General features: G+C 37.7%; 1 protein-coding gene across 1 annotated transcript in view; it reads left to right on the plus strand.

Moving 5' to 3' along the window:
* Positions 1-16,201, plus strand: part of MTA3 (metastasis associated 1 family, member 3) — a gene marked incomplete at its 3' end in the record, with an annotated part of 113,314 nt that overhangs the window by 80,776 nt on the left and 16,337 nt on the right. The window contains exons 12-14 of the mRNA XM_009888670.1: positions 2,357-2,545; positions 7,744-7,818; positions 13,153-13,211. Coding sequence (XP_009886972.1) covers positions 2,357-2,545; positions 7,744-7,818; positions 13,153-13,211 — 323 coding nt within the window. The remainder of the gene's footprint in view (positions 1-2,356; positions 2,546-7,743; positions 7,819-13,152; positions 13,212-16,201) is intronic.

The following is a 16,201-nucleotide window of genomic DNA, read 5'->3' on the forward strand; positions in this document are numbered from 1 at the left end:
TTGGGGTGTCTCTTCAAAATAAAAAGCATGAGCAGGTTTTTCCTTTGCATTTTGAACAATAACTTTTTAATTAATTTTATTAGACTTCCATATATGTGGCTCCTAAGATGAACAGACTTAAAATTTTATTGAATTATGGAATGATTCCAGTTCAAGTGCTTTGTTGGAGGCAGTTCAGTCTAGTTGATTTAACTGACTACTGACATTACAGCTGTTTTGGGAAGTGTGTTGCAGCGTGTTTGCAGCATGCCCTCCCATTCCCTTTCTTCTCAGCTCCATGCTGCCCTTCCTTGGCCTTTGGTGGGTAGTATTTTCCTTCAGCTGCTTAAATTTGGACTCTAGTTCCCTCTGTCTGCGTAGCTAATACCTTTCCTCCAGTGGGACTCCTTGTCTGTGGTGTACACTATGCTCTGGGCAAGAGTTCTTAGAAAAGGGTGGTTCTTCCTCTGTTCTTCAAGCTCCTATTTGGGAGAGGCAACGCCAGGTCTTCCCAGCCTCCCGCTCCTTAGGTATCGGGTACCCAGTAGTTGTTTCTTGCAGTCCTGTCTTCCCTGGGTAAAGGGGATAAAAAGGACATACTACAGGACTTTTTGTCTTGGGCTCTAGTAGTGTCTTCTGCTCTTGCTAGCACAGTTTACTTGCTGCCATGTGGGAATTTGATTGCAGGTGAGGGCTGACAAACCTGCAGAAGGCAGAGTGTGTCATCCTGGGAACTTCTCAGGGGTCTTCTCTCACAGAACAGCTCAGTGAAGATAGTACTTATCCACAGATTTCATTATGAATCCTTTCTTTTAGTAATACCAAAAAAAACTTTATGGAACCAGATGTTTGTTACAGATGGAAAAATGAACATAAGACAAGAGCAAGATCCTGATTTATTCACTTCCGTTGTCATTTTTATGAAAGTTGGTATCAGTGAATAGGTCCGGATTTAGCAGCTGCTTGGAAAATGCCCAGTATGTACTGCTTTTCCACAAGGGCTGCAACTGAAACAAGATTTAAACGTCGGTAATACATATCCTGTAAGTGTTCAGTCTTAAAGCCTGGTTTACTCATTGCCTGAATAATAACCGATAAACCAGTAGTTTTATTTTAGTCTCTATTCTGAAGATGATGGATTTTAGACACTATGTTACGTGTTTCCATATTAGAATACTTAATTTTAACAATGCCTTTTTTTGAAGACTGGTGAATTCGACTTGAACCATAAGTAAAATGACATGTTGTAGGATAATAGTGATATTAATTCTTGCAGACGAAACAGTTCAAGAATCCTGTGCTTGATAGCTTTCAAAGAGGTATATTGAAAGCTGGAGAAGTACTCAAGGCACTCACAGGAGATGGCAAAAGATAAGGAGAATTCATTATTTGCAGTACATTTGTATGCTGAAGCTCAGCTGGAATTGCTCTATAAGAGCTGTACCGACACATAATGCAAGAGTGTTCCTTCCTTGAAAGGTTTTGGGTGCCCCCTCGTAAGATGAGTTTATGTCTGTGTGAGAGCACATGCTACAGTTACAGCTCATCTCTGTGGTGGGACAAATGGGTGGGAGACTGTTACAGTCACACGTTATTGCACTTTATACCTCCTTCAGCACAACAATTTAAGATTGGGGTGATGGGATCTTTTGAGATGCTGAGTCAGAAAGGCTTTTTGTGTGTTGCTTGTTTTCCCTGCGGGTGGATTTGTGATGTAGTTGCTTACGTTTCATATACCCCATCATTGGTTTGTGATGTGAGCATTCGGTGTTACCTCTAAAGAGAAATGCTATAACTTGTTCATTTCCTATTTTCCCCTTTTATAAGGGAAAGTGAAGTAAGCAAAGAAACTTCATTTACTTGTCTCTGACAGCAGATTTTAGCAAGGGACAAAAATTTCGCTTGTTTTTCTGTATGATGATAATGAAAAAAAAAAATTACTTCCTTCCCCAGCAATGAGAATATTGAGTACATAGATGTCGAGACATCTATTTAGCTACTATTTAGAACTTCTGTTAATTGAAAATGGCCCCTCAGTCAATATATGCTACTGTCTCTATTGGGTTACTTGGAACCAATTTCTATTAACTAAAGATTCTCTACGAATGTTTGCTAGTAATTTGGAGGAACTAATAAACTAATGTCATTTTTAGTAGATGTTTTATTAAGGCATTTCCTTTCCCAAATTAAGTAATAAACAATTTATTTCCCTTATGTTCCACAGCAGAAAACCTATGATATCAAGATCGATTCTAAACTTAGCATTAGTTGAGGCCTCTTGCATAGCGTATAGAAAATAATACATTGAACTTGCATTAACTGAAATGGACTGCTGTCTATTAAAACCAGTTTTTTATTCTCTCCTTTTCTTTGCTAGTTTCATGCAATGGATACACTGCATAAACACAACTATGATTTGAGCAGTGCCATCAGTGTTCTAGTGCCACTTGGAGGGCCTGTCTTGTGTAGAGATGAAATGGAAGAGTGGTCGGCATCGGAAGCTAGTTTATTTGAGGAGGCGTTGGAAAAGTATGGCAAAGACTTCAATGACATTCGACAAGACTTTGTAAGTACGAATGTAGTACGCTTTCCTGTTACTGTGTTTTCACATGGGTGAGCATAGCTGTTTTCTGTAGGATCGGAAGCTTAGCTAGGGGAGAAATCTATGTAGCTGATAAGTAATTAACATACATATACATTTTATCTGGATGCAAGTCAATATGCTATCTTCTTTGGTGCTGTTCTTTGGAAAGATGTTGACAGAAGATAACCTGTTCAATGACTTAATACCAGATAGGATGTCTCATGCTGATGTGTTTTGGTAAGGATTTTTACAAGGATTTTACAAGCATCTGAAAAAAGTCCCAGCAGCTTTTCAGAGCTTTTTCACAATTTCCAATGAAATTCATTAGCAGCTACATGGCTGACTCCCCTGGGTGTTTTTCTGGGGTTTCCCTCTATGGTTAGCGGAGAGAAATTCATACTCAGAGAGCTTTTAAAGTGCACTACAGGGAGTTATTTTGACATATTAGGTATTTTGGCACTTGTGAAAAATCAAGGAAATATTTTCCAATATATTCTAACTACACTATTTTTGGTACTGCAGTATCAGACTGTAGGGCAGCAAAGCTTTAATTTGCTGCATTCTCATGCAGAGTAATTAAAAGAAATTGGTTCTAACACCAATTGCTGGAATTGCTAGTAATCTATTTGCAATTTTTTTCTTGCATGTTTCTTGGAGAGCCTCTTTCAAGGAAAAGGATTTCCTATGTTGTACTAAGTTCAGGTTGGGCTTTGTGAAACAAGTTAGGATTTGATCCAAAGGAATTCCACTATTTAAGACGGAAGTCGATTGAAACAGTTTAACAACTCGTTCTGCTTGACTCTGACAGCTTAGAGTTTTTTATCTTTGCAGATATTATTAATAAGGTGGGGGACGATGGGACGGACAGTACTGTGTGGTAAATGTAGATATGGTAAATGTAGAAATCCTTCCAAGACAGAGCATGAGACAGCAGGAGGAGGCTGGGCACTCAGCAAAGCTGTCTTTTCTTCACTTCCACAGTTCTGAAATGAAACAGATAATTGAATAAAGGGGGGACGGGAAGGCTATTTTTTTCTGAAGAACTGACATTTTAACAGGTGTATTATATCTGCATGCTTAATTTTGAGATCCCTAATGTTCACTGCATTCATCACATAGGGTTGAAAATTGGATCATGGATGAAATAGGTCTGTTAAGTTCAAGAAAATATGAGTGAAAAAGAATATTTTATAGAGTTTTAGAACTGAAATCTTAATGTAAACTACAATTCCTTATTATTTCTCATACAGACAAATGGTCCTCAGCTGTAATTGTACACAAGTTCAGTAGCTATGCCTTCTAACTAAATATTTCCTGCTATATAGTATTTGGCTTTTCAAAATTCCTAAAGTTTATATTACAGATTTTGTCAGCTGTTTACAAGTTGAGTCCCAACATAGTTTGTGACTAAGTATATCTAAGCTTTATCTCTGTTATTTATGTAGTATTTTTATTTTCTGTATCATTTCTGTGTTGTGTTATATGTAATTTTGTTGATATACATACATTAAAGTGATACAGTAGAGTAATACGTTGCAGGAGTCACGTATGCATTTGTAATGTTCAAATGCTGGATATTTGAGTGAGTCTACTAGAAGCTCTTTAAATTGTTCAGTTTTTATCTCAGGTAGACTCCTGACACGCTCCTTCTTTCACTGAACCTTCCTTCCCAAAATGCAGATGTTTTCTCTTATTGCCCTCCCAAAGGGAGAGACACGCACAGATCTACAGATAGGGTTGCGTAGCCTCGTGAGGGCATGTTAATGATGAGCCAAAGTGCAGCAGAGATAGATACGGGTTACTAATTAGTTAGAGTCTCATTTAGTTAGAACTGGGATGTTGTCTATCCTTAAATCAGGTTTTTTTAACCTTTGGAAAAGTGGCATGTCATTTTTAAAACACGATTAGAAGAACATATATTTTACGTACCAATTTCTATGGTATTGATAACAGTGCACACAATTTTGATCTAATTATATGTAATTTTGAAGCTCTCAGTTACATTAATCATTGTGTAATCTTGGGATATCCTGATTTCTCTAGAGTAAAATTTACATGTTGTCACTTGCTATGTAGCATTCTAAAGGTATAGGGATTTAAAAAACAAACGTTTGGTTTTAAGTAGTCATCTAAAATAGTCCTTCAAGATTTAGATCATGGATATATGAAAAGTTCCTGCAGGGTGAGGTAGGTGTAAATTTGTAGCACTTAAGCCGTGGTTATGCAGAAGAATACCTTTATCTATTATCATCACTCTCTTCAGTGGCTAGTCTTTGAAAATTAAGTACTCTTAGATGTGGTGAAGAAAAAAAAAAAAAAAGGAAGCACAGACAAAAGAAGCTAATGCACTGGTACATGCTGACCTGTTTTGAGTGTCCAGGCAGGTAAGATCGAATGATAAAATTACATCCTACGGTGCCTGAGACTAAACTTGAACCTAAGCAGTCACACAGTGGTGCCAGGGCACAGTCAAGACCGTCGTGTCGCACGGCAGAAAGTGGTTGGTTGCAGTCTCCGAAGGCAGAAGGGTCATGTAGTACCTGCTTGAGTCATGCTGTGCCAAAGGAGGTGCCTTTTCTGAGTTGTCCTGAATTTGCAAAGCATGGCAGCTGCAATTGCAGCCCTTTTGTGGTAGTTCTCTAGAAGGCAGGCTCATTTACTTTTCCAGCAATTAGTAAGAACTGGTGCTGTTTGATATTCAGTGTGCAGCTCAAGCATAGGCTATAAACATTAAATATTAGTAAGCAAGACAATTATTTTAAATTAAATGGTGTAAAGGAGTTTACCTTTTTTTAATAGACAGAAGCTCATTTGTTATCAAATTGCCAGTGTAGCCTTTGAATAATCATTTTCATCAGCTGTTGACTCATCAACTGTTATTGAGCTCATTTGTTAAGGTTCTGCTTTCTTTAAGAACCTATGTGAATCCTAATCAACCTGAAGTTTTTAAGTTAATTGAATTTATTTGATTTACTTGAATTACTTCACATCCCAGGGCATAGAATGGGAGAGGACTGAATATTTTATGTTCTCCAAATATAACTGTTTTCATAATGGTAAGAGACAGCTGTTACGCTTGTTAATTCTTAGTTTTTCATTATCACCGGTTTTCACAAATTTGTAACTGTTGTGTCTCAAATATGGCAGGAAGGGCCTTGGGAATCAGACTTGAACTGTTTATGGAAAACAAGAGTAACTGTTTTCCAACTTCAGAAAATGGTGGAGACATGCCTTAAAGTTAACATGTTCATCTTAAGATACTTCATAAGCGTACGTGTTTCATGCTGGTCACATTTGAGTGGTCCATTTTTACTCTGCAGAAGCTAAAGAAACTGAAAATTCCCTTTCCCTGTTTTTGTGTTGCTGACACCCCTTTGCTAATTTTCTCTTATAAAAACATCACACAGATGGTCATTTTCCTTCTTTCAATTAGCGTTTAATAAAGTTTGGTCATGAGAGTATGTTATTCTGTGGCTGTTCACAGCTTCTCTGGCAGTTGAGAGCAACCTCTGGAAAATCCGCGTACCTTTGCAGTGCTTTGTCCTTTAGGTGCGTAAGGTAAACAGAACACAGGAAAGTTACACTCAGTCTGTCAAAAGGTTTTCCGAGTTGTGAATCAAAGTGTAGAAGGATTATGGTTATCCAGTCTAAGCACCTGAATTATCTTTAATTGTAGATGCCTGCTGAGTGAATGAACATACATACGTCACAACCATAGTTAAAACAGGTTAAAGTATTTTCTAGAGAAATGTCAAACGTAATCTGTAGCATGAATGTGTTACTAAGTGTTCAGGAAGGAAAATAAATATGGAGATGCTAAAATGTACTCGTTGACAATGGCAGGTAGTTGGGGTGACAGTGTTTCATCTTGATGTCAGGGAGAACGTGGACCTGGAGACTGAGAAGCAGCTCACCTGTCGCCTCGCAACAAACACATTCCTGTCACTGGCCTTTTCGTGGGCAGATTTCTCTTACGGCATAATTTGCCTGAGAAAGGAAAAGGATTTTAGTAAACTGAATTATGTTGCTGTTTACTGGAACATCAGCTTATGCATTTGTTACACTGCTACTTTTTAATTAAATGCAAATGGACAGGGATTTACACACTGTGGTACACTGCCTGAGGAATAACTCACAGCTGAGACCTGAATCCCAGCTCCTGAAAAGCAGAGGTGGGAGCTGGACTCACTGCCTGTAAGACTCTGCAAGCAAGCAGCGTGAAAAATTGGCTGTGAGCTCCTGCATGTGGGGAGAGGCAGCTTGATAGGGTGTTCCTCTGCTGTTTTAGCAACTTAATTAAAGGTTCAGGAATCTATTCTTTTGGCTTAGGACGTGCAGAAAGCCCCAAAGTGGAATGAGTAAGGTTGGAAAGAGAAGTTTATGCATGCTTCTAGAAAACAGGTTATGAAGAAAAAGTGCATGGATTTCATAAGAGAATTATTAAATTATAGAAAGATTTATGGAGCTAAATAGATTACTTGATAGTAATTAAAATTGGCTGCTGTATGCTTAATTTTCTCCCCTAAACTTAGGCTAATATGTTTTCATACTGATGAATGTGTGCACCCAAAGTAATCATCATCAATTACCTTGAGTTTGCAGAGATTTTTATGATGTATTGTCAGTATCATTCTTGTTGCTCAAGGTTGCATTTGTCCCAAGCATCCTTTTGGGTTTTGTTTAATGGTTGAGACTCTGTGGAGGTTTACGCAAAACTAGTGGTATTGTATGAGCAGCTGAGTTGTTATGGGACTTGAAAAACCTGTGAATTATGTACAGAAACCAAGTAAAATTCTCATGAGACTCAAGTGCAGTCTTGACAAGATGATTTATTTTAGTCCTGATACACTTTATAGTAGAGATATTACCGTCTGTGTTTCCTGATGGAAATCTGGATTCTGTTTTGATCATTTTGTTTAACCGTATGGCTTAAACAGAATAAATTACACTTGGATTTGGATGTATAATATTGTTGTAGTTCAGCATCCTTGTTAAATATAAGGAAAAGTTGTGTATTATTAATAGTAATATGTATTCATTTGCACATGGATTTTAATGTAGGTATTTAATACATTCACATTTTAGTATTTTTATATCAACTATACTTTTAACATGTGTTTTAGTAAGATGTGGACATTGCAGTTTCTTGGAACCACTTTAATTTGTAACATGTTTTTCAGCTCCCTTGGAAGTCGCTGACTAGCATCATTGAGTACTATTACATGTGGAAAACCACTGACAGATATGTGCAGCAGGTAATGTAACGACTATTTCAGCGTGAACCAGTCTGCCACGTTTTTAAAAAAATCTGAACTTGTTAAAGGATAAAAATCTGTTTATGTTCTTAAAAAGAAATACAGTGGGAGGCCTATGGTAATATTTTAGGCTATAGATCAGTGGTTTTGTGCTGTTCACAGGGTGCATTGTCAAATCTTCTGATGCCTGCTGTACATCACATAGCTGTGAAGAGCTTTTAAAGCCGTTTGTATTGTACGCTGGTTCGTAGCAATGTGATTCCTGGTTCTTACTGCAGTATGGGATAATAAGGAGATGGATTGCAGAGCAAATGCTTTAGGCTGTGAAGCTGTGCATGGGACTGAAGGAAAAGGAAAACTACATTGTGTTAAAGTGGCTGCTAATGTTGTGAACCTTTTATTGGTACTCCACTGTAAAACATTATTTTGACATTACGAGGATTTAAAAACAAAGTGGAGAACATTCCACACATAGTGGATGTGTTCATCCTTCTGATTGAATGTTCAATTGTTTGGGCTGCTCTGGAGCAGAAATGTGATAAGATTAGATTGGTACCAACACTGGGATATTTTAAGCAGTTTCAGGCAAAATTTCAGTGTTGGTGTTTTTTATATATTGCACTCTTTATGTGTTTACTCCTTGGTTTAGATACACAAAATATTTTAAAATACTACATTTTAATTCATGATTTAACATTTAAGTTTGTACCTTCTTTGCTTGCTGCATAATTAGTGACGATGTTATGTACAGCACGTTGAAAATAAGTTTTATCCTGTAATGATTGCAGCTGTATTGTTAGCTGGATCTTTGGAATTGTTCAAGGTTTGGTTACAGTGTGTCGGAAGGATAATTGCTTCAGGTTGTTCTGGTTTATTTGAAAGCACATCTGCATCATCTTTTTAGGGTATTGAAAGTAAAGGAAACATCTTTTACCATATATTAGAGTCTTGGACTGTCACTAGGACCTTTTAGTTCTATGGATAATACAAATAGAAAAAAATATGCTGTGTATAATCTGCTGTTTTTCCGAGTTTGTCATCAGTCATTTAATTTCTAACACTTTTTTTGCACTGTTAAGCTTTATCCTAGAAGGGTATTGCCAGTAGAGACTTGCTGTGCTGTTTGTCAGCTCTTAAGGATGGGGCAACGGATGACCTTGAAGAATCAGATAAAAAGATTTTATTGATACTGAAAGCCATGGAGTAAGGATAACTTGAAGTGCAGATTGACTCTTGTCAACACTCTTGTGTTGCTTGGAGACTGAGCTTGTTTCCTGTGAAATTTTTCTGAAATACTTGCTCTGGAGTGGTTGGTGAAAGACTGAGACTCCCCTTTCTAAAGTTCCCTAGGGCTTCATTGTGATTCTGTTGCTACAGTGATCAAGGTGTGTGATGGTGTGTTGAGTTTGTGTATCCTTTTGCAGGATTAGGTTTTAACCTCGCGTACAAGAAAAACACATAGGCTTTATGGTTATCTACAACTTGACTACTCTTATAAATCCTTGTGTTTTACTTGTAACTAAGTAAACTTAGAACATCCTAACTCGGAACATAGCAGTACACCACAGGATTTAATGCTGTAGACATATTCTTTCAGGGTCATGCGTGATCATGAATAACAAAACCAGCATAGGCCAAATACTTAATTTCTATCCTGGTTAACATTTCTGTCATCTTTCCTAACGAGAGATCAGGACTTCATCCTGCCCTTGTTTAGTTTGTTCTGGAATGGCACAAATAATACAGTTCAGTAAAAACGATATCTGTAGGGTTTTTTTCCCCACTAGAACAAGCTGTGATACTTGAATGCATTTCAGGGAGGAAATCTGTTCAGTGAGAAAGTGGCAATTTCAGAGTCATTCTTCTCTAAATATCATGCTTGAGGGTTAGGGCAGCTTGGGGGAATGGGAAAACAAAAAGGTCGATGTACATTCTTGAATCTTATGCATAAAGTACAGTCTCTGAATTCCAGATCAGTCTGATTTAATATGAAGATTTGCTCTTTAATTATCCTTATTTCTTTGTGTGAGTTGGCTACATTGTGTCAGGCATAAGAAAGGTTTCCTTGTCATAATTGCTACTAAATGTTATTCTTGCTTGGTAGCTAAAGGTGGTGATTTAATGGCAGTGGAGATACTGCTGCCACTTTGCCTTCAGGGCATGTTCCCTTCAAATCAAGGTGAAGGGAAATAGATCTGTTAAAGTTCTCAGTCTGTGCTCAGCCTGTCAAGCAAAACTAATTCAGGCTTTGGGTCATCATTCTTGGTGATATGGCACTTTTCATGATCACTATATTATATAGTGTTTGAGGAAGGCCAGGTGGCTCATTCCACTGAATGAAATGTGTTCTCATTATTGGTGGTGTTCCCCTTAAAACTCTGATTCAATGCAAAAAGACTTTTACTGAGACGTTCCAACAGAAAAAGGGAGAATATATGTAAGGATAACTAAATTACTGTACTACAACGATATATTAGATTTCCTTCTCATTTATTTATTTCTACTATAGAAAACAGTGCTGACATAGGAAAATGGTCATTTCTTGGGATGTTTGTCAGTTGTTATTTGTAACAAAAGTTCTTAAAAAGAAATAATGTTCCATTTCAAGGGTAGTTGATTAGAAGTAGTAGAGTCCAGGAGAAAAGCTGGGTTAGCGTAGCTTGACCTCCCCTATAGGGCAGTCTGTAAGACTTGTTTGAAATAGTTATTGTTTAAGATCAGATATATATATTTTTTTTTTCCAGGAAAAGCATCAGCTCCCATTGTTACATTGCTCTGGTGATTTATTACGCGTATTGTTACAAACTGGTGCTTTGTTTCTTGTCTAAATGTTTTTCAATTTCAGCTTCCAGCCTTTACAGTTTACCAGTTTTCATCCTCTAAATTTCAACAGGCAGAGGTTTCATCTCAGAAATTACAACTATTTGTTGATAGTTTTGTTTCTGCATCCTTTCTTCTCTCTTGGTACTTAAAAGTTGATAGGTCAGTGTGAATTCAAGCTGTGGCATTTTCTGTTGCTTTTACAGAGCAATGGTAACCATAGTTTTAGTGCATAAAAATATAGCTTATACTGAAATAGCATTGTGTCATCATTTTGTAGAAGGTAGTGTATCATTCACTTTAGTAAATAAAGGGGAAAGCAATTGCTAAAATTGCATTCCTTACAACCCCCCTGCCAGTACTAAAAGTATGCTAAGATTTAATTAATGTGTATAGTCAGTTCTCACTGACACTGCCATCAAGGCTGCTTAATACAGCTTCCTACAAATGCCTTTACATTTTGACAGTGCTTTGAGGCTACTTTCCTCATTTCTTTCCCTTTATTTTGTTTTCCTCTTTTGCTTTGATGATCTTGCTAGGTGTGCAGTGAGATTTATTCATTCTTTTTGTAGAACGGGACCAGTGAGTTATGAACCTGTGTGGAATGCATGTTACCTGCTGACCTGTAGTCTCGCATGCTTTTTCGGTTTGAAAACAAATTCTGTATTGTTGGCTATAATATGAAAGGGAAAAAGAGACGGTTGTGGAAAGCCTGTGGCCTGAAGCTGTTAAGCGGAAAGAGTTCACCATGGAGGGCTCTTCTGCTGGGGCTGTGAAATGTTCTCAGATGAAAAACTATCAGTTTCTGAGACTTGGGGTGGGCTGCTGCTGTTCTTTCTTTTTGCTTGTGTAAAAACTGACGGTAGCAGGCAGGGCATACTGCGTTTGCATTTCTGCTGGGAGCCTGTTGACGGTGGTGCAGTGTTGCCAAGCCTGGTGCTGGGCAAAGTCTGCAACTGTGCCAGATGTGTCGATGGAAGTCACTTCTGTAGCTTTGAACACAGCTAGGCACCTGTGAACAGCAGAAAAATGTTGGTTTGGGTTTGGGTTTTTTTTGTTTGTTTTTTTTTTAAAAAAGCCAATCTTGGAAATAAATGGCAAATGGCTCTCCTATTGCATGGGAATTAATTTGTGGTGGCATGGACTGGTTAGAACTCTATTTGTCATAGATTGCTCCTCAAAAATGCAGTTTTTATAAATGAGAGTTATGGCGATGGATGGTACAGAGGCAACTTTCTGAAATGGAAAAGAGCAGTGGCTTATGTGAGGAGGCTTACTTGGGCTGCTCCACCAGTGTCCTGCTTTGAGGTACCACGACAACCAGTAAAGCTGATTAACCCTGTAACTCGTCTCATGGCACAGGCAAGAGACTCTCAGGGCAGGCGCCTTTGATGATACTTTTCTAAAGGTGGGAAGTATCTTCCTGGTTTGTGAACCTTGCGAAGATTGGGTATCAGAAAATAGGAGTATACCAGAGAAGAGAATTGGCTGTTGTAGGAGAAATGGATGACTGAGTTTTAAACACCTGATAAAGAAAGGGGCAATCTTGAGAGGCAGGGAGGTAGTGTTGGTCTATTATTGCTGGATATCAATGTCTCCCTTTTTTTTTTTTTTCACTCCTCTGTGATAAAATTGACCTTGTTTCCACTCCTTTTCTCTTTTTTTTTTTTTTTTTATTATTATTATTAAAGTGAACAGAGGTAATGTCTTTAGTACAGGAAGAACAGGGAAATAATCTTTTTACCTTCATCTTTTGCATACAGACAAACATTTCAGATAACCAGTCGACATCTAAACTCTGTATTTCTTGTGCCATTGCTGAAAAAATTATCTTAGTTACTTGTATAATATATGGCAATAACTAAAACTTCTCGAACATTATAAAGTTAGTATTACTAACTTGAGTGCAACATGTTTTGAGTTTGTTGCAAGTATGAAGACATAATTTAAGAAATTCACAGACTATCTTGATAGTAGTGTAGCTGTGTGCTACTGCTGTGTTCCTGAACTACAGTTTAAACAACATGTAAGGGAAGTAGATGTTTAGTTATTTCCAACAGTCAGTGGACTTTACTGTTCCCCTTCCTTATACTGCTTATAAAATACTAACAGAGCCCGCAAGAAATATTGGGTGACACAACCGATGAGGAACTTATCAAGTGCAATTTCATTCATTTATTTTCTGCATATTCTGCAGAGAGGGTTAGCCACAATGTCGTACATGTTTATGTAGGTGTAATTTATGTAAATTGTAATTGTTGCTTTTACAGTTTTGTTGTCGTATGTGAGGCCTGTGAGTTTTACTAGTGAGGACAGTATACTATCATTTCAAACTAATAATACAAATAGAGAACTCATTTTTCCTGGTTTTCATCTTGTAGATTTCTACACTTGTTTTGGAGGCTTTTGTGGAATCACTAAATAGAAATAATTTAAAGATGGATTGTGTGCAGTTTTATGAAATCTTGTACTGGAATATAGTAAAATATTTTAATGTGTTAATTTTTCAACTAGAAACGTCTGAAAGCGGCTGAAGCAGAAAGTAAATTGAAACAAGTATACATCCCCACCTAGTGAGTATAACAATAAAGTCATTTTTTTAATAATGTACAGGTAAAATTGAAACAGTAACATGCAGTTACGTGCAGTAACATGCATGTTATTTTCTTAGTCATCTTTTTACTAGTTACTTTCTAAATTTGTTATATACAAACAGATTATACAGAGTTAGAATCAGAAAATGCCACAAACTCTTGTCGTAAGTGAAACCTTTATATTAACTGAGCCCTTTGTCTTTGAGCTGCAAACTGCCTGTTCTGGAGTGGTGAGAGGTTTTACAAAAAGTAATCAAGTGCTATGTGGACTGTTCATGTGCAAGAAGGGCCTTGTCATTTAAAAAGCAGTTTTTCCAGAATAATTCATTCTGAATCCCTGTAGCACAACACTTCATATTTGTGTAAATGGAATATTTCAAAATAGAAGCAGTTTGTTAATGTAGTTACATAAAATAAAGTCAGATACTTTCCTGTTACAGTTTTATCTTGCTGATACAGTCTGTTCTTCAGCTAGAGACAAGAGATGTTCTGGCTGTAAATTAAAGGTAGCACACAGCCCAAAATCTTTTATCTTTGAACAAGTCTTATTAATGAAATCTGTTTTCTTCTGAGGGGTTCTTAATCTGTTTTTTTTAAGATTTAAACTCGATGCTATATATGCTTTTGTTAACATGTGGTTTAGAGAAACAAGATACAATCTGTCGATTTTATACTCATCATTTCCTAAAGATTATGAGAAAAGAAAGGATTACAGATGACATTCTTTTAAGCTTTCTGTGGGTGTATTCAGTTTACATATATGTGAATTTCCCATTGTTATGAGTGTTTGTATAACACTAGACTAGAATACCAAATGAAATACTTTGAAAATCCACTGTTGTCTTTTTGATGACTTGCATAAATCGCATACAATAGAGCTTAATTTCCATATTTCATACAGACTTTTCTCTCTTAAACAGGTTTAATAATACAAACAGCAGACTGTTAAATTCAGTCTTTTAATCTCATCTCTTAAGAAATGTTGTGGGTTTTGAAGGTCAAGCCTCTAATCATAGATTGGTTAGAGTTGGAAGGGACCTTGAAGATCATCTAGTTCCAACCCCCCTGCCATGGGCAGGGACACCTCCCACTAGATCAGGTTGCTCAAAGCCCCATCCAGCCTGGCCTTGAACACCTCCAGGGATGGGGCATCAACAGCTTCCCTGGGCAACCTGTTCCGGTGCCTCACCACCCTCACAGTAAAGAATTTCTTCGTAGTATCTAATCTAAATCTACCCTCTTTCAGTTTAAAACAGTAACCTAACCTCTTTCAGCTTAAAACAGTAACCCCTTGTCCCATCACTTCATACCCTGATAAAGAGTCTCTCCCCATCCTTCCTGTAGGCCCACTTTAGGTACTGGGAAGCTGCTGTAAGGTCTCCCCAGAGCCTTCTCTTCTCCAGGCTGAACAGCCCCAATTCCCTCAGTCTGTCTTCGTAGGAGAGGTGCTCCAGCACTCTGATCATCTTTGTGGCCCTCCTCTGGAGTCACTCCAACAGGTCCATGTCCTTCTTATGTTGGGTGCTCCAGAGAGGGGTCTCACCAGAGAGGAGTAGAGGAGGAGGAGTAGAGGGGCAGAATCACCTCCCTCAACCTGCTGGGCATGCTTCTTTTGATGCAGCCCAGGATGCGGTTGGCTTTCTGAAATGCAGGTGCACATTGCCAGATCATATTGAGCTTAATAAGCTAATAAACAAGCTAATTAATGAGCTAATAAATGATATAATTTTAAAAAAGCTGAAAACTCTAGTATGAGTGTTGCCTAGCCCTCTCAGGGAAGTGCCTGCTTTAGAAAAACTGTAGGATGCTCAGTCTTTACATAATGCTTTTTAAATTTAATTTCCTTGGTCCATATGGACAATTCAGGACTTTAGCCAATACATTCACACTAAGGACTAGTTGTATTGGATGACAAAACCTGTTTTGAAATGTAGGATTTTTGTGGTTTTTGTCTTTCTTACTGTATGTCTTCTACCTCCATATCAAGACAGACTCCATAGTAATGGGGTGGTGGGACTTCTCAAGTCTTTGATAACTGTGCAGTCTGGGACACTCGTGGGCAAATGGATTGCTAATGCTCTGTTTCAAGACTGATTTATTGTATTTGAAATCCGAGTAGAATTGATTCTCAGAGCTGTATACCTTTTTGAACTTGATCATAAGGTATTTCCTGTAAAAGGCAAGGTTCTGCCCTCAGTACCGGAGTCCCTTTCAATTCATGGCTTCTCTGGAAGGTAACTAAGCAACAGATCATAACGTGGGAGATGTAATCATCTCTTGATCCCTTCTCTTGTACCTTGAGCCCAAGGTACTTGATAAACAGTATCTGGAAATTATAAAAGTGTCTTCCACTGGATATAGTGAAAAAGAGAAGGCAGGAGACAGACTTGCTGGCATTTAGAGTAGAGACTTGATACAGCAAAGGTCTCTTCAATTAGTAATTTTAACTGGTCTTGGATGTATTTTATGCTACCTAAAGTAATGAATAATCATCTTAGGAATCAGTGTATCTAGCCTTGCATTGTATTGAGAGTATCTAATCAAAGGAGTAATTAACACCCACAGAGTTGGAGCTTTGGAGATACTGTACTTAACGTAGTGAGGAGAATATTAATTTTCTCTGAATTAACTGACCTTAAAGTCCCACTTCGCTGAAGTATTAGTAGGTAAAATAATCATCATAATAATATAATTAAAAAAAAAAACCCAGTTCTTCAACCTTTTCAGAGTGAAAGGAGGTTAGGACACAACCCAGGTAGAACAGCCTGATAGATGGGTGAGCTTTGCCAGGGTTATAGGATATTTACATTTACTGCAGTTGCTGGGAAGGTATGTGCTTCCACTTAAGATACAAGACAGCAGCCCCTCTTCTACAGTAGACAGCCTTGTAGTATTATAGTCAATGTTACTGCTGTGACTTGTTACACTTCGCCCAAAGCCCAGCCGCACCTTGTAAAGCTTTGTCTGTT

This window comes from Charadrius vociferus, unplaced genomic scaffold (assembly GCF_000708025.1).
Source record: "Charadrius vociferus isolate BGI_N301 unplaced genomic scaffold, ASM70802v2 scaffold340, whole genome shotgun sequence".
Lineage (NCBI taxonomy): Eukaryota > Metazoa > Chordata > Aves > Charadriiformes > Charadriidae > Charadrius > Charadrius vociferus.